At 41.2% G+C, this 26,228-nt stretch overlaps 2 protein-coding genes across 2 annotated transcripts; both read right to left on the bottom strand.

Annotated features, from left to right (window-relative positions):
- Positions 1 to 5,587: 5,587 nt before the first annotated feature.
- On the bottom strand, positions 5,588 to 16,224 carry LOC114587010 (vomeronasal type-2 receptor 26-like). The gene is made up of 6 exons (XM_077920683.1): positions 16,025 to 16,224; positions 13,645 to 13,822; positions 10,354 to 11,214; positions 9,178 to 9,405; positions 6,669 to 6,795; positions 5,588 to 6,489 (listed from the first exon to the last, which is right to left on the bottom strand). The coding sequence occupies exons 1-6, from the start codon at positions 16,222 to 16,224 to the stop codon at positions 5,588 to 5,590; spliced, it is 2,496 nt and encodes an 831-aa protein (XP_077776809.1).
- A 1,644-nt stretch (positions 16,225 to 17,868) lies between these two features.
- LOC144325887 (vomeronasal type-2 receptor 26-like) lies at positions 17,869 to 22,408 on the bottom strand. Its single transcript, XM_077920682.1, has 5 exons — positions 22,202 to 22,408; positions 21,584 to 21,715; positions 19,712 to 19,939; positions 19,136 to 19,262; positions 17,869 to 18,770 (listed from the first exon to the last, which is right to left on the bottom strand). The coding sequence occupies exons 1-5, from the start codon at positions 22,406 to 22,408 to the stop codon at positions 17,869 to 17,871; spliced, it is 1,596 nt and encodes a 531-aa protein (XP_077776808.1).
- Between the last annotated feature and the right edge of the window lie 3,820 nt (positions 22,409 to 26,228).

Genomic DNA, 26,228 nt, shown 5'->3' with positions numbered 1-26,228 from the left:
GGAAAAGGTTGCATGTGTCATGCAGACTTTGCCAATTCATTGAATGCTGCTGATTCATACTGACTGGGTACCTTTTGTATTAAAGAAACAGCGGCCAATTTTAGGCCATGACAATCATGGTATATTTCATGAGTTGGAAACCTGTGGCTCTCCAGAACTTCCTGGACTCCTTGACCATTGAGCAAAAGTGGTTGGGGCTAGTGGACAAAATCAGGACAAGCAACTCCCTTGTTTAGTTGGAACCATTCTGATGAGACACAACTAGGGATAGGAGAGGAATTGAGTTCAATGAACATCTTAATAATTTTTTAAAAAACCCCACCTGATTCACAATTCCTGAAACAATTGGTGAGCCAAAATGCAGCTGTCCTCTGACATTTGTACTTCTCTGAATTGTGCAATTCACTTCTCCAACCAAAAGCAAAGCTTTATATTAAAATGACACTGGTCACAAAAGTGAATACATTAGTGAAAATGAAATCAAAATATATATTACATTATGAAAAACAGCTGGGAAATCTGTGGATTAGCCAGAACTGCTTAGGAGGAGCAGGGTTTCTCTGATCTCTTGCAGCTGGCCGTGGGCAGCTTCCTGGCAGCAGGAGGAAAACTCCTGCTGCTGCATTTGCCCTGTTCCAACCTCCCTGCTGCTTCCCAGTGACACATGGGAGACGAAGTCTGGCAAGCACCAAAGCCCCTCTCCTCCAGCCACTAGTGCATAGCTCCCCCAGATGTTTTGTATCATTTATATATTTTCCTCTCACACTTCCTTTTTCAGAAAAATGAACCAAAGTAAAAGAAAGCATTGAGAATCCAGAAGATCATTATTGTACCTGAGGCAGAAGAACTTGACAGCCCCCAGTCTTACTATACCTGTGGAATCTTGTAGATGCCTAAGACAGTAGCCATGTGGAGAGAGATGTCAGAGTCAAGTCCCCCAATAAAAGCTACCTTACTTTTCTTCTTGTCACATTTGAAGTTGGGGACAATCCTTTCTGTGATGGACAGAAGTTTCAGGGTGTTCTGATAAGTCATCCTTGCATTTAAGTAGCTATCAGTGACGTGGAACCCAAAGGTCATATTCAGTACGATATTAGGGTTCCCGTTTATTTCTTTGACAGCAAACACCAGGGAGAGAATATTCTGGTAGTACTTCAGTGTGTCACTAATAAAAGAGTTATACAGTGGTACCTTGGGTTACAGATGCTTCAGGTTACAGACTTCCCTACCCCAGAAATAGTACCTCAGGTTAAGAACTTTGCTTCAGGACGAGAACAGAAATCGTGTGGTGGCGGCGCAGCGGCAGGCCCCATTAGCTAACGTGGTACCTCAGGTTAAGAACAGTTAAAGGTTAAGAATGGACTTACAGAAAGAATGGACTTACAGAAAGAATTAAGTTCTTAACCCGAGGTACCACTTTACTACGTGTCAGAGGTATTCTCCTCCTCTCCCTCTTAAGCACATTGGTAACTTTCTGGCTCTCTCTGGCAAATCCCAAAAGATTAAATAAAACAAATAAGCTAACAAACAAACTATATATCCATTGTTTGTCTCGACAGTTGATAGGTGACCCCATGGACAATATTCAGTCAGCTTTAAGAATATTGCATCTAAAAAGCATTTAATTTTGTGCAGAGCATTCATATCCTGAAAATCACATATGTAAATTAATCTCTGATCTGCAGGTGTACCACTGGTGCCTAAAATTATGGGTCTTCACAGGCGGCTAAAGCAAACCGCCATTCCTCCTATGTTAATTTTGCGAAGGGGGACCTGTTTGCCACATCCTTCTCTTAACTCCTTATTTCCTTTCAGAGGCCAACGGACACTCACTGGAAGAGAAGTTCCCAAGTTAGAAATTCTGACTGGTGCCTCTCAGGTAGTTCGTGTTTGGTGTAGGTGGGGAGTAGAGACCAGAGCACATCAGATGGGAAAAAAAATTCTATTCTTTCATAGCAACTGAGTTTCCCTCCTTCAAATAAAATTGTTGCTGTACAAAAAAATACTGTAGCCAATGTTAGTCATACTCTTAGAAGGACCATTAGGATTAATGGATCAGACTAAATTAGGTTTATTAATTTCAGTGGGTCTACTCTGCAAATAACTCAGTATCGATACTTTTTTTTTTTTTACTCAATAGGGTTTACATTGTATAGCAGAGACCATAATCCAAATTCTATGTTATTCATATGTCACATTCATTTGTGACCGTCAGATTAAGTGATAGAGATTGTGAATATGAAGATAAAGCTTTGCTGCAAAGGAAAACAGATGTTAATGGTGTGAAAGGAAACACAGAGGGAGGATGAGGATGAAGTTGGAGAAAGTGGTGAGAGCCATGGGATCAGGTGATGAGAAAGCAGAACAGGCAGAAGATAGAAAGCCCAAGAAGCAGAATAAAGCAACAAAGAAGAAGATACCAAGATCACAATGTAAAAATAAGAAAATATATGTTTAACATTCCTACTTGAAAAAAGTCACATGGAAACGTGCTCTGAGGGTACCACTGTATGTTTGGTGTAATTGTAGCATACATGAGCTCACCAAGGGTACGCTATGAAGGATAGAGTTTTTTCCTTACAGAAGTTCATCTATAAGCTTTGTGTTTGGGTGCTCATGGAAATCCATTTCTTCAAATAAAAAGCCGAAATAGGTAACAATTCCTCCAATGATTAGGTCCCCTCTCTGATAATTCTGGTATGGAAGCTGGAACGGCTCCATCATGGTGCATCTAGCAGAGTGTTCCTTGCTCTCAGCTGGAGGCAACTGAAGCCACAGGAAGAGAAGAATCTGCAGATGAAATGTTCCAACCATCTCATTGAATGACTCTGGATTATTTTGATAAAGGGAAAATGCCAATGATCTGATTCATGAAAACCTGCATCTTCAAAATTTCTCCTGTGGGCTCTGAATGACACAGGATTTATTTTATATACACTTTCACAATCTGACATTGATTGTGTCCATGGCCTGATAAAATGTACAGAGTGTTTGGCAAGATGGGTGATAAATCCCAGCAATTTGAGATAATTACTAGTTCAAAAGTTATTGCCTTAGAGCATTGAGCTCTGTGACTTCTAGTAAGATCAAAATAATGATGCATATTTGTTATTGAGTACTTCTCTTGTAATTGTGAGTGCCCCAGGCAAGCAAGCAGTCCAGCTGCAAACTGGTGCCCTAAAGGGAGTCTCCTATTTCTCCAAAACTCTTCCTCAATCACATTTCCCCTAGCTGTACATGTGTCACCAATGAAGACATGATTTTCAGCATTTTAGACCCCAAAGATTAAGGGGAGGGAGAGGAAATAGTTAAAATAATACAGATTCCAGTTGCAGGCGTAATACAGAGTGTTACATTTCCTTACAAAAGCCAGAAATGGTTAGTGTTGTGCTGTGGCCATAATGTACCTTGATTTCAGTAAAGCTTGTGAAGAAACTGGGAAAATGTGGGTTGAATGAGGGAACTGTTAGGTAGATTAGTGGCTGGCTGACTGACCGAACCCCTTTTGTTGCAGACAGGGTCATGTCCTGGCCAGTTGTGCTCAAAAGCATTGCCACAGCATCAGTAATCAATTCACCACTGCCATAATTGTGTCCTCACAATTTCTCCCAAAGGAGATCTTTGAGGTTGCTCCAAATATTTTTTATTGTTTACTTGTTAATTCTTTAATTATTTGTTTACTTGTTGATTCTTTAATTTCTAGGGACATGAGTATCCCAGATTTATAATAATAATAATAATAATAATAATAATAATAATAATAATAATAATAATAATAATAATAAATTTTATTTATATCCCCCCCTCCCCAGCTGAAGCCGGGCTCAGGGCGGCTAACAACAATAAAACAGTACAAAAGTACAACATAAACAACATTCTAAAATCATTCATTATAAAAATTAATTAATTCAAGGCACTAGCAACCATTAGGCCAGAGCTCCGCGAAGATTGCCGAGGGAGGGAGTCAGGCTGTGCCCTGGCCAAAGGCCTGGTGGAACAGCTCTGTCTTGCAGGCCCTGCGGAAAGATGTCAAGTCCCGCAGGGCCCTAGTCTCTTGTGGCAGAGCGTTCCACCAGATCAGAGCCACAGCCAAAAAAGCCCTGGCTCTAGTTGAGGCCAGCCTAACTTCTCTGTGGCCTGGGACCTTCAATATGTTTTTATTTGAAGACCGTAAGTTTCTCTGTGGGGCATACCAGGAGAGGCGGTCCCGTAGGTACGAGGGTCCTAGGCCATATAGGGCTTTAAAGGTTAAAACCAGCACCTTCAACCTGATCCTGTACTCCACCGGGAGCCAGTGCAGCTGGTATAGCACCGGGTGAATGTGATCTCGCAGCGAAGACCTCTTAAGGAGTCTCGCTGCAGCATTCTGCACCCACTGGAGTTTCTGGGTCAGTCTCAAGGGCAGCCCCACGTAGAGCGAGTTACAATAATCCAGTCTGGAGGTGACCGCCGCATGGATCACAGTGGCTAGGTCAGGGCGAGAGAGGTAAGGAGCCAACTGCTTAGCTTGGCGGAGATGGAAAAATGCCGCCTTTGTTATAGCTGCAATCTGCGCCTCCATGGAAAGGGAGGTGTCAAAGATTACACCCAGACTCTTAACGGACGGTGCTGGCACTAATTGCGCCCCCGCAAGAGATGGGAGTTGCCGGTGGTACATGACCCCAGTCAAGCTCGCAAAAATATATCATCTGCCCAATAATAAATGTTGGAAATGTAAGGAAGCTGAAGGTACTTTCTACCACCTTTGGTGGACGTGCCCAAGGATTAAGGTCTTCTGGGAAATGATTTATAATGAAATTAAGAAGGTTCTTAAGTGCACCTTTCACAAGAAACCAGAGGCCTTTCTCCTGGGCATGGTTGGCCAATTGGTGTCAAGGAAGGACAGGATGTTTTTTATGTATGCTACAACAGCAGCAAGAGTTCTTTTAGCAAAGTATTGGAAGACACAAGAACTACCCACGCTGGAAGAATGGCAGACGAAGGTGATTGACTACATGGGACTGGCTGAGATGACTGGCAGAATCCGTGACCAAGGAAAAGAGACGGTGGAAGAAGATTGGAAGAAATACAAAGTTTATCTTGAGAATTGCTATAAAATTAATGAATGTTAAAATGTCATGGGTAATGAAAATAAAAAAATCACAGCTGTAAATGACTGGGTAAGAAGAAGGATTAAGAAGGTAAGTTATACGTTAATGGAAGTGAGGGGTTGCTGAAATTTTTTTAACAGGGATGCAAGAAAGGGAGGCATGGGGAAGTCGGTGAAACAAGGTTAATGAAAAAGAGGTTATGAAATTATACGTGTTTATATGTTTGTTTGTCTATGTATTGTGAAATGTAGTGTGTTTACTTCATGTTGGAAAATCAATAAAAATCTATTTAAAAAAAAGAAGAGATGGGACTTGCCCCCCCAATCCCATATCGCCCCGTCCCAGCCACAGGACCTCTGTCTTCGAAGGATTTAGCTTCAACCGGCTCCCACGTAACCATCCAGCCACAGCTTCCAAACATCTAATTACATAAACGTAAATAAAACAGCAATAACAGACACCTAGAATTACGAACATGATTCAGACTTCTGGATTATTTAAAACTGTCTTCTTATTAGCTGCTCCCTGCTGTTCAGCTCAGGCCTCAGTAAAATAACATAGCATTTGGGGATAAAGATGCAGCCCAGTAACCCACAACTGGAGGCCAAGATGGAGAAGATCTCCACAGCCACCATGTATTTGCCCTTGGTGCTCAAGTAGGTTGGAACAAAGGAGAGCCACACACTGCAAAAGACCAACATGCTGAAGGTGATGAATTTGGCTTCATTGAAACTGTCCGGCAACTTTCTAGCTAGGAAAGCCACTGTGAAGCTCACAATGGCCAGCAAACCCATGAACCCCAGGACACAATAAAACATGATAGTGGAACCTTCATTACATTCTAGTATTATTTCTTCAGTCATTGAGTCCATGTCAACATCTGGGAAAGGAGGAGAGGTTGCCAGCCATATGCTGCAGATTGTCACTTGAATAAGGGAGCAGGAAAGAACAATTGGGGTGCCCAGTGGCTTCCCTACCCACTTCCTCATTCGGGACCCTGGCTTGGTGGCCATGAAAGCTAGAACCACAATGGCAGTTTTGGCCAAGATGCAAGAAATGGCCACTGAGAAGATCAAGCCAAAAGCAGTTTGTCGAAGGAGGCAGGTGACTTCCTCAGGCTGGCCAATGAAGAGCAGAGCACAAAGGAAGGAGAGGAGGAGGAAAAGGAGGAGAATATAAGTGAGGTTGCGGTTGTTGGCTTTGACTATGGGAGTATCTCTGTGCTTTGTGAATATCTGAAGCACCAAAGCTGTGATGAAGGAAAAGAAGAGGGCCAACGTGGCCAAACTGATCCCCAACGGTTCTCCATAAGACAAGAATGTTTTGTCTTTGGGGAGGCAGCCATCCTGTTCATTGTTTGCATATTGATCTCCAGGGCATTCTGAACAGTCGTCCATGTCTGAAAAAGAAAATGGAAGAAACAAATCTTATTATTAAAAAAGGTCTTCAGTCCCCAAATTGGCACAATGCACCTAAGAGATGCCAGAATGTATATTTGCTACTTCCATACTGTTTTCCCACTAGAGAAAGGAGCTTCTGATGCACAGGTAAAATTAAAGTGTGTGATGCATTCCTTACCCTCCTTGTTTGAGATCTTCCCTTCTGGACACGGAAGGCAATCATAGCAGCAGAATGGCTTTCCTTCCTTCTTGTTCTTTCTATAACCTACATGACAATTCTCATTACACAGAGAAGTGGGTTGTGCCTGTTCATAAATGAAAGAAGGAAATCGTTTGGGACTTATCTTCAAATAGTAAAAATGACAGTTATGCAGATTGCTATAGGTTGTTTGTTTTGTCTGAAGATGATCTTAAATCTTGCTCTAATTGCAGCATTGGAACTTCTATCATTACTCCAGTACCTTTGCCTTTATGAAAACCATATTGGTAAGTATTTGAACTTCTTCAGAGATCAGCATGCCAATATCTTATCAAATAAAGGACCTAACAGAAGCAGAAGACATCAAGAAGAGGTGGCAAGAATACACAGAGGAATTATACCAGAAAGATATGGATGGCTCGTACACCCCAGGTAGTGTGGTTGCTGACCTTGAGCCAGACATCCTGGAGAGTGAAGTCAAATGGGCCTTAGAAAGCACTGCAAATAATAAGGCCAGTGGAAGTGAAGGTGTTCCAGCTGAACTATTTAAAATTTTAAAAGATGATGCTGTTAAGGTGCTACACTCAATATGCCAGCAAGTTTGGGAAACTCAGCAGTGGCCAGAGGATTGGAGAAGATCAGTCTACACCCCAATCCCAAAGAAGGGCAGTGCCAAAGAATGCTCCAACTACCGCACAATTGCACTCATTTCACACGCTAGCAAGGTTATGCTTAAAATTCTACAAGGCAGGCTTAAGCAGTATGTGGACCGAGAACTCCCAGAAATGCAAGCTGGATTTAGAAGAGGCAGAGGAACCAGAGACCAAATTGCAAACATGCACTGGATTATGGAGAAAGCTAGAGAGTTCCAGAAAGACATCTACTTCTGCTTCATTGACTATGCAAAAGCCTTTGACTGTGTCGACCACAGCAAACTATGGCAAGTTCTTAAAGAAATGGGAGTGCCTGATCACCTCATCTGTCTCCTGAGAAATCTCTATGTGGGACAAGAAGCTACAGTTAGAACTGGATATGGAACAACTGATTGGTTCAAAATTGGGAAAGGAGTACGATAAGGCTGTATATTGTCTCCCTGCTTATTTAACTTATATGCAGAATTCATCATGCGAAAGGCTGGGCTGGATAAATCCCTAGCCAGAATTAAGATTGCCGGAAGAAATATCAACAACCTCAGATATGCAGATGACACAACCTTGATGGCAGAAAGTGAGGAGGAATTAAAGAACCTTTTCTTGAGGGTGAAAGAGGAGAGCGCAAAATATGGTCTGAAGCTCAACATCAAAAAAGCGAAGATCATGGCCACTGGTCCCATCACCTCCTGGCAAATAGAAAGGGAAGAAATGGAGGCAGTGAAAGATTTTACTTTCTTGGGCTCCATGATCACTGCAGATGGTGACAGCAGCCACGAAATTAAAAGACGCCTGCTTCTTGGGAGAAAAGCAATGACAAACCTAGACAGCATCTTAAAAAGTAGAGACATCACTTTGCCAACAAAGGTCCGTATAGTAAAAGCTATGGTTTTCCCAGTAGTGATGTATGGAAGTGAGAGCTGGACCATAAAGAAGGCTGATCACCGAAGAATGGATGCTTTTGAAATATGATGCTGGAGGAGACCCTTGAGAGTCCCATGGACTGTAAGAAGAGCAAACCTCTCCATTCTGAAGGAAATCAGCCCTGAGTGCTCACTGGAAGGACAGATCCTGAAGCTGAGGCTCCAAGACTTTGGCCACCTCATGAGAAGAGAAGACTCCCTGGAAAAGACCCTGATGTTGGGAAAGATGGAGGGCAGAAGGAGAAGGGGACGACAGAGGACGAGATGGTGGGACAGTGTTCTCAAAGCTACCAGCATGAGTTTGACCAAACTGCGGGAGGCAGTGAAAGACAGGAGTGCCTGGCGTGCTCTGGTCCATGGGGTCACGAAGAGTCGGACATGACTAAACAACAAAAATCTTATCAAATTAGAAAATGTTCAGGTGAAAGCTTATCGGGTCACAATCTCATGAAATTTCTCAAGTGTTTTTGACTGACAGTTGCAATAGAAATTATTGAAATTCTGCCCCATTGAGGTAGTCTAACCACTGTTCCTTTAACTTGGAACTTGCAAACTATGCTTCCAATGGTTTCTCTGGCAACATTCAGTGCCTTTGCTTTCTTTTTGTATACTTGTATCTTTTTTGAGAAGGGCGATGATCTCTTGTCTTACCTTCCTGGACCATTCTACTGACTTAGAAATATGGCTAACATACAGTAACATTTGACATTCAGCAAACCCCTTGCCATTTCAGGTATTTCATGTGTTAGATAGAGCTAGAAATAAGATAGCTTTCCTTTGATCAGTGCTGCAGCCTGATATTTCCTTCACAGATCAAGTCTGATAATTCTGCTAATTGATGATTCAATGTGTTGCAATGAGACAGTTTTGAGACACTGAGCAAAAAACTAGAGAAAACTTTGAATAAATTTTTACCTGGTTGAACCAGTTGGGCCACATGATACCATCATCATGAATGATTAACCTCTTCTCTGGGGGAGCTTGTGGGTCCATTGTTCCAAGTTTGACTCTCAGAAATGACTGATTGGGGAATGTGACCCAATTTATTATATCAAATCCAGCTACTAATTCCCCATTTTGGTCAAAGGAAACTTCCTCCCCAACACTATTATTAAATGAAACTCTTTCCAGAAAGTGGTGGACCTAAGATTGAAGAGGGGAAAAGCAATTAATGAAAATGCCAAATATAATTAAATATAAGTAATATTTGTACAAATAGAGTGCTTATCTTTAGCATTTAAGAGGTATAGTTCATGGTCTCTAAAAGATGTATCTTAGTGTCTTTGTGTTTTTAATGAGTTTCTTCTTCAAAAATGGGTGGAGCTAAAAGGGAAAAAGGAATTAATGAGCAGTGCTGCTTTCTAGAAAAAGAGGTGCTGGAACTCACCACAAACACCTCCCTCGTTCCCTTGGAATGGCAATGGAGCCCCCCTGAGAGGGGAGAGAACTGAGTTCCACTGAGTTCTGGCTGGAAAAGGCCCAGCTCATGAGCATATACAAAAGAGCAACATTGTGGAACACAAGATTTATTTTAAATGTTTTGTGAAGGACACTTTTAATCGTAGCAATGTTTATTGTGGTGGTGAGATGTGGTTCTTTTAAGAATTACAGGAAGTCTTGGCCTAAATTTCATAGAACTTAGACCACAAATATTAGACAGGACGTTCCTTCAGATAGGAGGATAAGCTGTGTAGATAAGCTGCTAATCACTTTCCTGGGATACAGGGCTGCCTTTGTACAAATAGTGATAGCATGATATTGTGTACCTAGCCATCTATAGCCATATTTTGCTATTCCAAGGACAAGTGAACCCACTTCAAAGTGATGGCAGAATTTCATCCATTATGTTATCCTAACCATTAGTGGATAGTCATTTCCTGGGGATCACCTTCTTGCTTTCAGGCCTTCGTTGTGGCCTTAATTCGCCCATTAATCTAAAATACTGGTGTCCATGTGTTTTATTATTCAACTACTGGGCCTTTACATGCAATGAGTTTCCCCTACTGACAGAGGTATTCAAGAAAAGTCCCTCCTTTGGCTGAACTCCAGAGTTGATCATAGACATCTGTATTAACTGGAAGACAACATTACCTGCCATGGCTCTTGATCTGTAAGTTCCCATCTTGCTCCACCTGCCATTGCTCTGCAGTTTAATTTGGTGGACTGCATGGTGTGCAAAGCATGTGCCAAAATATAGATTGCATTGTAGATGCTGTAGCTGTGGGCTGTCATGCTCGTTTCAAAAACAGACCCAGGAAGGCTCTCAATATTCTCCTCCCCAGTGCAGAATTTGTCATCTTTCTTCTCTGAAGCAGAATCATTAAAACCACAATTAAATGCCTCTTCCCAGAAAACCCTGAGAAAACGATCTTCTTTTTCCAAGGTAGGCTGTCTCATCTGAATAAATTTCTGGAATCCTGGAAGATCCTTAGAGTGAACTGCAAAGGATAGAGCTCCATGCAGGAATGTGATGTCCCAACCTCTTTGAAAGGGAAATGAAGTGAAATCCATCTGGGCTGTCATAATCCAGACTTTTGTCTTTCCTTGTACTAGCACGTCATTTGTATCTGCAAGTCTGGGTAGCGTTCTAATTACTATAATTGTTTGAATTTCACCATGCACAACTACAACATTGGCAGTGCTCCCCACAATAATGTTCATGGTTTTCAAACCTTCTTCCACCATTTCATCAAACTCACCAGAAGAGGTAACCTTAGGGAAACTTTCTATATAATCAAAGCAGATACCCTTCTGGGCAAACATGGGGAGAACATTTTGTACAAATCTCTCTCCAGTGTCACCATGGAGAAAAAGCACACCGATCCACACCCAACGAAAATGCAGCAGTAACTGGAGGATCCCCTCGTATTGCTGAGCCCCATCTGGGAATATCCAGTGGGTGAAAAGGGCTTGAATGTCATTAGTCGTCACAGGAGAAGAGCCATAGATGAGCTGAAGAGCGTCAGTGTTAAAATCAAGGGAGGAAAGATGATAACAAATTCTGATATCAAAACACCATTTAGACTTGAAAGCAGATTTCAACATATTAACCAGGGGGATTAAGCTTTTTGTTTATTTCTGATATTTTAGAATCTACTGTTTGGGGAAATACTTGGATATTAATGTCTTTCCATCAAATAGAACAATTTTGCAGTTATGTTTATGGCAGAATTTGCTGTATCTACAATGGGCCAGAGATTTTGGATATAATATACAATTTGATGATTGGGAAAAATTATGGAAGGAAAACTTAAGATTTACTGCATGTACGGCGTTAAAAGAAAATATAATGAAAATGTTTTATAGATGGTATACACCGGTAAAATTAGCAAAAATGTACAAAACCTGTAATAAATGTTGGAAATGTAAAGAAAAAGAAGGAACGTTTTATCATATGTGGTGGAAGTGTAAGAAAGTGAAGAGCTTCTGGGAGATGATATATAATGAGATGAAAAAAATGTTGAAGTATACATTTGTTAAGAAACCAGAAGCCCTGCTTTTAGGCATTACAGGAAAGGAAATAAGAAGGAAGGATTATAAACTTTTTCAATACGCAGTTACAGCAGCAAGAATTCTACTGGCCCAGAAGTGGAAACAAGAGGAAACACCGACGAAAGAGGAATGGAGGACGAAATTAACAGACTATGCATAACTGGGCAAGTTAACAGGGAAAGTTAGATATCTTCGAGACCAAAAGTTCATCGAGGACTGGGGGAAATTTGTGGAATATCTGAAAAGTACATGTGAAGTACAAACAACGCTAGTGGGGTTTAAAGAAGCACTGTAAAAACTGAGGTATATTGTTAAATGAAAATGGATGATTGGAGGGGGGACTAATGGCAATAGAGAACAGAAGAAATGCGTAAGCAAGAGTTAAACATGGATGATTGTCAGAGAAGTTGGAGGAAGTCCAAAAGTATGGAATTTGTGAGAATTTTGATTAAAATTGTATATTTATGTTAAAAATTAATAAAAAGCATTTTAAAAAAAAAGAATTTGCTGTATCTAAAGGAGGTTACAGGAAAGAACAGGTAAATAAATGCTTGTTCATAGAAAACCCTGGTAAAGCTTTCTCGGAATAAATTCCTAATAACGGTTCCTTGAGTTAACTGCAAAGGATAGAGAACCACAGAGGAAAGCTATCTCCCACAACCTTTGCATGGGAAATGATATGAAATCCACCTGGACTGTTCTATTCCAAACTTCTGCCTTGGTTTGTATTGGTGAATCATCTGTTTCTGCAATATTGGGCATCCTTCTCATTATCATAATGTTGTGATTTCCAACATTCACACTACTCCTAGGAGCTGAGGCAGTTTCATCCACACCAATGTATTTTTTGAGGGGACTGAGCCCCCTCAATATTCAAGGGCCATTTGGCTCCTCATAGCATCACACGCATGACGTCAGGGCCCCCTCAGTCCTCTTCAGAAGATGGCACCTCTGCAGGATCCCATCTGCTTGGGTCTCCTTCCAGTCAGGAGGGGAGAGATCTTCTAGAAAGAGAAGACACCCAAACCCGTTAAGAGGGCTGGTGATCCCTTGGGGCTGTTGTGCTATTTGGGGAACCTCAGGAGTGGGAGTGATAGAAGGTGGGGAAACTGACAGAAAGCACTACCTTGTATAAGAACCAAAGTCTGAAACTGTAACACCTATGCAATGTGGTTTAAGAAACTGAAGTAATGAAAAATGGAAATGAGCTGATTGTTTACCAATTGTAACATCAAGCTGAAAATAAGTAACTGCCATTTTAAATAAGCTGTACGTTCACTACCTTCTTTTGAAGCCCGTAACATCCAATAATTGAATATTAATAAGTTAACTGTTTCCTGAAAGAACTTTATCTCCTGATACATCTTTTGTCTTACCAACTTTATTCTGCAAAATAAATCTTTCTTATTTGTTCAACTTCTGCCTGAAGTTGACCTTTACTTCACACATGCTAGATAACCCATGGTGGTTACAGAGTTTTACTGAGGGGGATCTGCTTCAAAAGGATTCAAATATCACTTATTTCTGTTGATTTGGAATGTTAAAGTTATCTTGGGAAATATATAAGTGATTTTTCAGCAGGCATAGCAAACATACAGTTCTGCTACCACAGGCAGCAGACGTTTTGTTACAGTCCTGCACAGAAGTAAAGTGTCCAATGAGGAATTCTTCCACCTGAGTTTTCCAGGAGGTGTGGAACTGAAGCAGACACATATTTTTGGTTGAAAAATACCAACCTATACCCACTATTTGCCATTCCCTTGATATATTGTTCCTCAAGATGGTGGGTCACAAAAACATTCAATTACCAGCTGGGAACCCAATGAGAGTTAGTCAGAGACAACTGTAAATGGCTTTCATTATGATCTATATTCCATGCAGACCTCTTACTCTTGGCATCTTGTACATGGACAGGATGGTTGACATGTGGAGACATAAATCAGGTTTTGGCCCCCCAATGACTGCCTTTGGAGTCTCCTGAACATTACATTTATAGTTAGGGATGAGTCTTTCTAGGCTAGAGAGAAGTTCCATGGAGGCTTGGTAGGTCCAGCTTGCACTGAAATGGCTGTTATAGATGTGGAAACCCAGAGAGATATTGGGCAAGATTTCAGGATTTTCATTTATCTCTTTCACAGCAAATGCCAAAGCCAGGATATGCTGGTAGAGTTGTGTCACTGGCCTGCATGGAGAGCGACATAGTGCATAACAATTCACATTCACAAGCATAGAAAGTGTATGGATATATTGAAACACAAACCTGGATGTTTTGCTATGCTGAACATCTAACTCCTGCTACGTCATAGGTGGCCTGGCCCTGATTGCTACTAGTTTTCTTCTATGGAAGAGAAGGACAAAGTCTGGTTACCAAAAACTTATAATAAATTCACCTCTAATCTGAATGAATTACCACTTGGCTTTGATTAAAATCAAATATTAAATAAGAAATCCTTCGCTCACCATGGTAAATGAGTGGAAAGCCTTAACAAAGTGAATGGGGATGTTACATTTTATGCTGCCTTGTAAACTTTTTTAAAAAACCTGAACACTGGTATAAGCCTACCATATAACAAGAAAAAGGTTATCACACACTGCAGAAGTGAGTTTGAATTATGAGATTTGCCCCCATGTCTCATAAACACCAGAATTACATGGGGAGGGTGGGAGGGTGGTAATATTCATCATACACTAGTGGCCAATATTGTGAAAACATTTTGGAAAGTATGTATCTTTGTAGAAGATTACGAAAAGCTTGGCCCATCACTCAAGATCCCAAAAACCAAAGTGCTGCACCAAAAAGCACAGAACAACCCTTCTGCAGTGCCACAAATCCAACACAATGGTGTAACGTTGGAAAGTGTTGATAACTTCTCCTACCTAGGCAGTTATCTATTCTCAAGGGCCGACATTGATGCCAAAATCCAGCATCGATTGAGCTTTGAAAAAATGCACTTTCTCCTGCAGGGTGTTTGAGGACTGGAACATTTGCAGGGCAACCAAAATGCTTGTTTACAAAGCTATCGTACTACCAACCTTACTGTATGCTTGTGAAATATGGAGGACTTATAAACGCCATCTCCAACTCCTGGAAAGATTCCCTCAAGGGTCTCTCTTGAAATTTTTACACATCACTTGGGAAGACACACAAACTAATGCCAATGTACAGAAAGAAGAAAAGATCACCAGTGTTGAAGCAATGATTCTTCAACATCAACTTCATTGGACTGGTCATGTTGTTTGGATGCCTGACTATTGTCTTCCGAAGCAACGACTCTATTCCCAACTCAAGAATGGAAAGCGTAATCCTGGTGCTCCAATTGGAGAACAGCTTTTAAGAAAGGTGCCATGGACTTTGAAGACACTCAAACTCAGGATGAAAGTGGGAAACACACTAAGAGGAAGGCATGTTTGGCAAACCCTCACCATTATCAACTCCCATCTGGAAATCTCAGTCCTCACTGAGGAAGGCCATGAGAATACAGAATTGAACTCCACAGTCACATACGGACTCACTGTTTAGACCGTCTTCATGGAAGACAATCTTACTCAGGTACGAGTGATCACCAAAGGAAGCAAATAGCCAAATAAAAGAAGTTATGCATACAAAACCAAGATAAAGGGTATTTCATAACTTTTCACCATTTATGTTAGTGTAGAAACTTTTTGCTGCAATTGCAGCTCTGCAGTGACATCCCATGGAGTAAAGCAAAGATTTTAATTCACCAGGCATTTTAATGTGAAACCAAGATTGTATGAATGTTTCTAAAACATGTGCTTTATTCCTTGGTTGCTTCTGACTAAAAAGTTTATTCAATCAGCTCCACAGATATTCTGTTCGATTCAGGTCAGGGCTATTCAACACAGTTTGTGGCATTATATTCTGCATTAGATTATCTTTCTAGTGATATACTGTAGAAGTTACAGATAGGTAGCCGTGTTGGTCTGCCATACAGCAGTGTATCTGAAGAAGTGTGCATGCACACGAAAGCTCATACCAAGAACTAACTTAGTTGGTCTTTAAGGTGCTACTGGAAGGAATTTTTTTTATACTGTAGAAGTTCATTCTAATTTAATACTTTTCTTATGAGCCATCAAACCTTAGAAATACAGCTTTCCCTAAAGTTTGCCACAATTTTGACCACTAGTGTAATGGGCATCACCTTCATCATATGTCAAATGCAGAAATATATTCATTACAGATATACAATACACTTTTTAATACACACACACACACACACACACACACACACACACACACACACTTCCTTACAGAATGTCATCAAAGAGTTCAGGTGTAGGAGGTTCATTGAAGGCTATGCTTGAAGTTATATGGATTTGAGACATAACGCCAGCAATAACAACATTTCCAGACTGGAAATATTTGTGAAGAATAGGAAGAGGGTCACGGATGGAACATGGAGCGACAGCAGCCTGGCACTCATCTGGAGGAAGCAGCACTGACACCAACATCGTGGAAAGTACCATCCTGCAAAGAGTATTGTAGGAGCAAAAGGAAACTTGCACACAGTCTGAGGCAGCAGCACAAATGCCAAGATTGCAAATATTACCATGTTGCAGGGAATTTTTTAGGCGACAATTCATCTCTTTGCACCTTGTCATCTGAGTGATACTGAGCAGCAAAGTCTCACTGGGATGGTTACGAAAGCCAGATTTTTGCAGGAAAAAGAATGAGTGAACAGTCTGATAGTGCCCTTGGTGTAAGGCCAAGCTCTGAACATCACAGGAGATATTAATAGTATCTTCAAGTCTTGAATCGTAGTTTTCATGCAGCTACTGGAACACCCCAGAGAGTCAAAGAAATGATCGTGATTACTTTGATAATTACAAGAGAGTTAATCAGCTGTGCTGGGTTGTTGCTTCTTGGTGATGTGGAGTGGGGGGACATGTTTATCACATCACAGCCAAAGTCTCAGCTGGTCTTCCTTAGCAGGGAGAGCAATAAGGGTTTATGGAGACTCAGCAAAAAAGAGGGAAAAAAGTTACCCAGAAAACTACTTAAGATGAAAATATATAATAATAAAAAAATGCTTTACAGCCGATTTTTCAAAGAGGTAAAAAAAGGGGAGGTTTGCAAGTACGTTACCCATTTTATCAACAAAAAAATGCATTACATTAATGAACACCGTATGGACAGACCATAATTTTCAGTTGAGAGCCAGTGAGATGTAGTGGTTAGAGTGTTGGACTAGGACATGGGAGACCCAATTTATTACAGTGGTACCTCGGGTTACAAACACTTCGGGTTACAGATTCCGTTAACCTGGAACTAGTACCTCGGGTTAAGAACTTTGCCCCAGGATGAGAACAGAAATCATGTGGTGGCAGCGTGGTGGTAGCGGGAAGCCCTATTAGCTAAAGTGGTACTTCAAGTTAAGAACAGATTCAGGTTAAGAACGGACTTCCGGAATGAATTAAGTTCATAACCAGAGGTACCACTGTACATCCAATCCAGCTACTAATTCCCCATTTGTATCTGTCCTACATGGAGAAGATAAATTCAGAGAATCTGGGTCTCATTTGCAGGGAAATGAGTACTAGCAGGTAACAAATGTCATTCAATTGTTTTGAAGCCCCACTTGGAAATGTGGCAACTTCACATTGTGAAGCCAGATGGATGTGTACAGACATGTGTATCTACAGGTGGATGATGACGGAAAGGATTAAAAATGCCACCTCTTAATTGTCCATAATGTTCTGCCATGTTATACAGGATTCTGCAGCTACATTCTGAGATCAGCAGACTTTCTTGATTACATATAAATAAATACAATATAGCTTTTACCTAAATATATAAAGAATAGCCTTGGCAGAAGTTACGTGTTTCACACTGCTGAAGTGTCCCCATGAAGGGATATACCTTTAGCACCCTATGAATGGAAGATCAGTGTATTGACAGGATAACAAAGTGACAGAACAACTTTATGGGGTTAAAAATTGGTCTCAGCTTTATTGATTACACATGTAGGTTGGAGGCTTTTTCTGGGAATGAAAGGGATAAGAGTTGAGAAATCCAAGGAATTACTTTTTCTGCTTTTCTTCCAATAAATGCCAGCAAACAATGCAATAATTAAAACCATCAACACAAGGTGATTCCTATTTGCTCCTCAGAATTAAGTGGTCTTTGCTGTTCAAGTCAGGCCTCAGAAGAATTATGTACAATTTGGGGGCAAAGATACAACCCAGCAAACCTGCGCTGGAGGCCAAGATGCAAAAGACCTCCACAGCCACCATCTGCTTTCCTTTGGTGCTCAGATAAGAGGGAACAAAGGACAGCCAAACGCTGCAGAACACCAACATGCTGAAGGTGATGAACTTGGCTTCGTTGAAACTGTCCGGCAACCTCTTGGCCAGGAAAGCCATAGTGAAGCTGACCATGGCCAGGAATCCCAGATAACCCAGGACAGAATAAAACATCGCGACAGAACCTTCGTTGCATTCCACAATGATTTCCTCCATCAGAGAGTTCATGTCCACATCTGGGAATGGAGGAGCCGTACAGAGCCAAGCAGCACAAATGCTGGTTTGAACGGAGCAGCAAGCAAGAAGCACAGAGTTTGTGAGAGATTTCCCCACCCATTTCCTCATCCTGGATCCTGGTTTGGTGGCCATGAAAGCCAGAACCACCGTGATGGTTTTGGCCAAGACACAAGACACAGCAATGGAGAAGATGATGCCAAAAGCAGCTTGTCGTAAAGAGCAGCTGACTGGGTGAGGCTGGCCAATGAAGAGCAAGGAGCAGAGGAAGCAGAGCAAGAGGGCAAGGAGCAGAGTGTAGGTGAGGTCCCGGTTGTTGGCTTTGACAATGGGAGTGTCCCCATTCCTAGAGAAGACGCCAAGTATCCAAGCTGTGAGCAGAGAAAAGGCCAGAGCTAAGGAAGCTAAAGCGAACCCTAAAGGTTCTGCGTAGGAAAGAAAATGTTGGCGTTTGGGGATGCACTGATCTCTGTCCTTGTTTGGAAATTGATCATCTTGGCATTGGAAACAATAATCCATATCTGAAACAATGAGTGATATATGAGTTCCGACAAATGTTGCATTAATTATTTGGTAATTTATTAATTTATTAATTTATTAATTAATTTGGTAAGTGGATATTAACAACTGTTTGTACAATCTCCTGCCAGTATGCATAATCCGCAATAGGCTCTACATTTTGATGGGCCTAAAATGCATGGATTGTTCATCTACTCTGTCCATCTCAAATGAGTGATCAGAAATATTGGCTTTGGTTGTACGGTTAGCTAGAGTTGGTCACAATTCTTGGTGGTACAATTGGCAAAATAGTAATACCAGCTTCACTGGGAAAAGTTGAAATAGGTATTAGGAAGCATTATACAAAATAGCAGATGATGTCTCCTACCCATTTGATTTGAAATCATCCCATGTGGACATGAAGCACAATCATAGCAAAAAAATGGCAACCCCTCCTTCTTTTTCCTGCTGTAGCCTGGCTGGCAGCGATCATTACACAAGGCAAGGGGCAGCACCTAGCCATAAAAAGAGGAGAAAATGTAGCTCTCTTATGCCTTCTAAACAACACAGTTTTAACCAAAGAGAAGAGATCAGTTGGCTGATTAACATTATCCAACAGATCTCTTTTTAACATTGGGTCTCTGGACCGTAATAAAGATTGATGATGCTGATTAACATTACTTCAGAAAGGTGTGTTGTATAAATAAACAAACTGTAATGTAAATATTGTGAGTGAATGAGAAGGGATATTGAATTTTAAAGATGGAGAATGGAGAGAGGATAGGGAAGACAACAGACTTTGAAATACAGGGAGTTGACAGAGAAGGTAAAATAGGAAGCACCACAAGACAATCAATCTTCTTTCAAAACAGATGAGTAACTTGTCTTCTGAGATGTAAATCTCACTTGGGTCAGTATAATTTGCTCCTACAACACCGCATTTTAAAAAATCCAATGGTCCCACCTGATTAAAGGATCTGTGCCATGTGATGGCTCCCTCATCCACGCTGAAGTCTATGTTTTGTGAATCTTGTGGAACTATCTTTCCTACTTTCACACGGGAGAAGGTTTGGTTTGGAAAAGTAACCCAGTTAATAATATCAAATCCACCTGCTAATTCTCCATTCTCATCAAAGGACACTAAGTCACCAGCACTGTTGTTGAAGGAGATACTCCTCAAGAACGAGTGCAGCTAGGCAGAAGAAAACAAAGGCAAAGTTTAAAAAAGGAGAGCTTTTAGGGATTTTACAGAGGAGAAGAATCTATCAATATATTTCACACAATAGAAAGTAGTCCAAAACTGTGCAGTCTACAACATTTGAAAAACATAAGTATTTCTAGTAAGTACAGCTGGCCTGCCACTTGTGTGAGGGTTCAGCTCTGGGGTCCGTGTGCAAAGGCAAAATGGTTCCATGTCAGGAAGCCCTGGAACTGCCCCTCCTGCAAGGTGGTTGGGTGGGCAGGGAAAGAGGGAGAACAAAATGGAGAGCAGCTCATGGTGGGTTTTCCTTGATCTCCTTTTGTTTGTTTGTTTGTTTATTTACTTTTCCCCATCCAAGAGATGCATTCACATCTTGACAGCCCATGTTCCTAGAGAGGCTGGGAAAGGGTACAGAGTGCCATAACTCCTTCAACTACTCCTGCAAATGGAAGGGAAGTTCCGGTCCTATCTTGATTGTGGCTCCTTCATCTTGAAGGAAAGGGGAAACAGTTAAGTGATGAAAAGAATGTGGGGATTGTTGTGGAGGAAAGGTAAAAGCTGTAAGAAGAAGAAGAAGAGTTTGGATTTGATATCCCGCCTTTCACTCCCTTTAAGGAGTCTCAAAGCGGCTAACATTCTCCTTTCCCTTCCTCCCCCACAACAAACACTCTGTGAGGTGAGTGGGGCTGAGAGACTTCAGAGAAGTGTGACTAGCCCAAGGTCACCCAGCAGCTGCATGTGGAGGAGCGGAGATGAGAACCCGGTTCCCCAGATTACGAGACTACCGCTCTTAACCACTACAGCACACTATGTCTCTGTGTTTGTGTGTATTCATTCTATGGACTGTGTGCCCATTAGATTAGCCCCAAGCAAAGGTTTGTTCTGAACAGGAAATCTCACCTGCCAAGGTTGCAGTTCTGGAGGATCGAGCCCACCTCTGCCTGCCATCATTCTGCGTTTTGACCTGGATGAGTGCATCTGATGTAAAGAATGTGCAATGGCATAAACCGCATTATAGATACTGTAACTTTGGCCAGTCATGGTCATCTCAAAAATATGCCCAGGAAGGCTCTCCAGACTCTCATGGCCAGTGCAGGTCTTTGTGTTTTCCTTGTGCCCATTAGAAGCAGAAAATAAACAGTTGAATGCCTGTTGCCAAAAAGCCTGGAGGAACCCATCTCCATTTGGAGAGCTGGGGTTCAGGGTCTGAAGGAAGTCTTTAAATCCCTGGACTTTCTCTGTGTGAATTGCAAAAGACAAGGCACCATCAAAGGCTTGTATATCATAATACCTTTGCATTGTTTCTGAAGAGAAAGCCCACTGGGCTGTCAAAATCCACACGGTGCCTGTAGAATTCTCTGCAACATCTTCTGCTAATGAAAAGAAATATTGCAACCATTTCACAACTGTAATGGTCTGAGGTTCTGCGCACAGAACCAATATGTTGACTTCTGAGGCCACCAGGAAAGAGGACTTGGCCCGAAGGAGTTCCAGGGAACCGAAATTATCTAGACCCTGAGATATGGCTGGTAGTTTTTCATTGAAAGCTGAACAGACTCCATGCTGGGAAAGCATTGGCACTAAGCTTTGCATAAAGGTCTCTCCATTTTCATCATCGGATGCCACAATTCCTACCCAAGTCCATTGGAAATGTAGAAGTAGCATGACAATCCCTGCATATTGATATTTCTCATTGGGCACCGTTCGGTAGAATGTCTGGGGCTGCAACTCTGGGCTTCTCCCTGGAGCTAATACGCAGTAAGCAATCTGGAGGAAGAAATCAATCCCACAAGAATTGGAGAGTTAGAGCAAACAGTTATGGTTCATCCCAAGTATCTGCTTGAAGAACAAACCCATAAGAATTTCTTGACTCCATTTATGGATACATGTTGATCTCACAAGAACATTACGCATATCTCCAGCAGTTGGTGGTGGGGAGGAGGAGCAGGGTTTCTCTGACCTCTTGCAACTGGCATTGTGCAGCTTCCTGGGAGCAGGAAGAAAACTCCTGCTGCTGCCTTGGCCCTGTTCCAACCTCCCTGCTGCTTCCCAGTGACACAAGGGAGACAAAGTCTGGCAAGTACCAAAGCCCCTTTCCTCCAACCACCAGGTGCTTTTGTATTATTTATATATTTTCCTCTCACACTTCCTTTTTCAGAAAAATGAACCAAAATAAAAGAAAGATTTGAGAATCCAGAAGATCATTATTGTACCTGAGGCAGAAGAGCTTGACAGCCCCCAGTCTTACTATACCTGTGGAATCTTGTAGATGCCTAAGACAGTAGCCATGTGGAGAGAGATGTCAGAGTCAAGTCCCCCAATAACAGCTATCTTTTGTCCTTTCTTGTCACATTTGAAGTTGGGGACAATCCTTTCTGTGATGGACAGCTGTTTCAGGGTGTTCTGATAAGTCATCCTTGCATTTAAGTAGCTATCAGTGACGTGGAACCCACAGGTCATATTCGGTATGATATTAGGGTTCTTGTTTATTTCTTTCACAGCAAACACCAGGGAGAGAGTATTCTGGTAGTACTTTGGTGCTCCACTAATAAAAGAATTATACTGTGTGTCAGAGGTATTCTCATCCTCTCCCTCTTAAGCACATAGGTAACTTCCTGGCTCACATGCACCTACATAAGTTGCCACATCCTTCCCTTAACTCCTTATTTCCTTTCAGCAACCAATGGACACTCACTGGATGAGAAGTTCCCAGTTCAGAAATTCTGACTGGTGCCTCTCAGATAGTTAGTGTTTGGTATAGGTGGGGAGTAGTGACCAGAGCACATCAGATGGAATGGGATCTATTCTTTCACAGTAACAGAATTTCCATCTTTCCCTCATTCAAATAAAATTGAGGCTGTACAAAAAATACTGTAGCCAATGTTAGTCATACTCTGAGAAGGCCCATTAGGATTAATAGATCAGACAAACTTAGGTGTATTAATTTCAATGGGTCTAATCTGCATAAAACTCAGTTGTGAGACTTGGTATTATTACCCAATATGGTTTACATTGCATAGCAGCAGGTATAACCCAAAATCTATGATATTCAAATGTCACATTCAACTGTAACTGTCAGATTAAATGACAGTGATTGTGAATATGAAAATCAAGCTTTGCTGCAAAGGAAAACCGGGCGTTAATGGTGTGAAAGCAAACACAGAGGGAGGATGAGGATGAAGTTGGGAGAAAGTGGTGAGAGCCATGGGATCAGATGATGAGAAAGAAGAACAGGCAGAAGATAGAAACCCCAAGAAGCAGAATAAAGCAACAAAGAAGAAGGTGACAAGATCACAAGGTAAAAAGAAGAAACATATAACACCCCTCCTTGATAAAAGTCACAGGGAAATGTGTTCTGAGCATGCCGTGGTATTCTCTGTGTAATTGTAGCCAACATGACCTCACCAAGCTTGCACTATGAAGGATAGAATTTTACTTACAAGAGTTCATCTATAAGCTTTGTGTTTGGGTGTTCAAGGAAATCCTTTTCTTCAAATAAAAACCCGAAATAGGTAACAATTCCTCCAATGACTAGGTCCCCTCTCTGATAATTCTGGTATGGAAGCTGGAACGGCTCCGTTATGGTGCATCTAGCAGAGTGTTCCTTGCTCTCAGTTGGAGGCAACTGCAGCCACAAGAAGAGAAGGATCAGCAGCAGAAATGTTCTGACCATCTTGGGGCCAACAGGGATGCTGAAAGTCAGATTTCTATCTCATCTACCATAAACTGCAAGAAATCTCATTGAATGACTTTTGGATTATTTTGATATAGGGAAAAAGTCAAAGATCTGAAAACCTGCATGTTCAGAATGTCTCCTGTGGGCTCTGAATGACACAGGATTTATTTTATATGCACTTTCACACTCTGATATTGATTGTGTTCATGGCCTGATAAAATGTACGTGGGGTTTGGCAAGATGGATGATAAATCCCAGCAATTTGAGATAATTACTAGTTCCAAAGTTATCTCCTTAGAGCATTGAGCTCTGTGACTTCTAGTAAGATCAAAATAATGATGCATATTTGTTATTGAGTAGTTCTCTTGTAATTGTGAGTGTCACAGGCAAGCAAGCAGTCCAGCTGCAAACTCTTGATCTGAAGGGAGCTTCCTGGATTTCCCAACACTCTTCCTCAATCACACCTGCACCATTTCCCCCAAGTGTACATGTGTTACCAATGGAGACAGGATTTTCAGGATTTTCAGGGATGTTTCCTGTACACCAGTTAAAGGGAGGGAGGGAAGAATTCAGAAATCCTATATTACATGGGCTAACAGCAGAAACTGACTTGCTACTGTATATAAAAAATATAGATCAATGCATATGGAAGTGGAGAATTTCCTTTTGTGATCTTAGAGTTGGAGAGCAATGTGAGGGACCCAGCAGTGACAATGGAGGCTTAAATGCAGTGGTACAACTTGAAACATACAATACATGTGGTTGTGGCATGTGGGAAGGGAAAGGGCAATAAGATCGTGAAATTGACAGAGTGACTGACAGAGACAAGCTGAAGGTTAAGTTCCAATATTTATCTTTTTATAGGGTGGGGTAGATAATATATAAGATCCTTCTTGAGTTTTCACTGTTACCCCTCAGTGGGAGAATGGTCTCCCTGGGAAGGGCCTGGGTTTTGCCCCTTTGGGGTGTGTCTTTTTTTTTTAATATATATTTTTATTAGTTTTCCAATATAAAACTATACAAAACAAAACATCCAATTTATCACCAACATCTTTTTTTTTTTACTTCCATCAACATGTCTGATAATTCTCCGTCTTAATCACTTCTTGCACATTTCTTAATTTAATATTGCACTACAATAATATCTTAATTTACCTTATTTTTTAAACAATATTTCTACCATACATTCTCACAGAGCTTCCTGAAAACTTGCAAACATTATCTGGTCATCACATATTGTTGTTGTTGTTGTTTAGTCGTTTAGTCGTGTCCGACTCTTCGTGACCCCATGGACCAGAGCACGCCAGGCACTTCTGTCTTCCACTGCCTCCCGCAGTTTGGTCAGAGTCAGACTCATGTTTGTAGCTTCGAAGACACTATCCAACCATCTCGTCCTTTGTCGTCCCCTTCTCCTTGTGCCCTCCATCTTTCCCAACATCAGGGTCTTTTCCAGAGAGTCTTCTCTTCTCATGAGGTGGCCAAAGTATTGGAGCCTCAGCTTCACGATCTGTCCTTCCAGTAGGCACTCAGGGCTGATTTCCTGCAGAATGGATAGGTTTGATCTTCTTGCAGTCCATGGGACTCTCAAGAGTCTCCTCCAGCACCATAATTCAAAAGCATCAATTCTTCGGCGATCAGCCTTCTTTATGGTCCAGCTCTCACTTCCATACATCACTACTGGGAAAACCATAGCTTTTACTATACGGACCTTTGTTGGCAAGGTGATGTCTCTACTTTTTAAGATGTTGTCTAGGTTGGTCATTGCTTTCCTCCCAAGAACCAGGCGTCTCTTAATTTCGTGGCTGCTGTCACCATCTGCAGTGATCATGGAGCCCAAGAAAGTAAAATCTCTCACTGCCTCCATTTCTTCTCCTTCTATTTGCCAGGAGGTGATGGGACCAGTGGCCATGATCTTCATTTTTTTGATGTTGAGCTTCAGACCATATTTTGCGCTCTCCTCTTTCACCCTCAAGAAAAGGTTCTTTAATTCCTCCTCACTTTCTGCCATCAAGGTTGTGTCATCACATATACTTTTCAAATAATCTGTAAATTTAATCCAGTCTTCAGTGAATCTCTGGTCTCGTCGGTTCTGGATCCTTCCTGTTAATATATCAAGTTCTGTGTATTCCATTAATTTCATTCTCCATTCTTCAATCGTAGGTAATTCTTCTTGTTTCCATTTTTAGGCCAATAGTATTCTTGCTGCCGTTACTGCGTATAAAAATAACTTTCATTCTTTCTTATTAATTTCATTTCCTATTATTCCTAGTAGAAATGCTTCTGGTTTCTTAACAAATGTATATTTCAACATGTTTTTTAACTCATTATATATCCTTTCCCAAAAGCATTACACTTTTTTACACTCCCACCACATATGGTAAAATGTTCCTTCTTTTTCTTTACACTTCCAACATTTATTAATTACTTTATACATTTTTGCTAATTTACTGGTGTTACATACCATCTATATATCATTTTCATCACATTTTCCTTTATTGTAGTACACACAGTAAATTTCATTCCTTCATTCCACAATTTAACCCAGTCTTTAAATTGTATATTATATCCAAAATCTTTGGCCCAATGGATCATAACCGATTTAAC

The sequence above is a fragment of the Podarcis muralis genome, chromosome 16 (assembly GCF_964188315.1).
Source record: "Podarcis muralis chromosome 16, rPodMur119.hap1.1, whole genome shotgun sequence".
NCBI lineage: Eukaryota > Metazoa > Chordata > Lepidosauria > Squamata > Lacertidae > Podarcis > Podarcis muralis.
The sequence above is the reverse complement of the archived record's forward strand: the minus strand, read 5'-3'. Positions and strand labels throughout refer to the sequence as shown.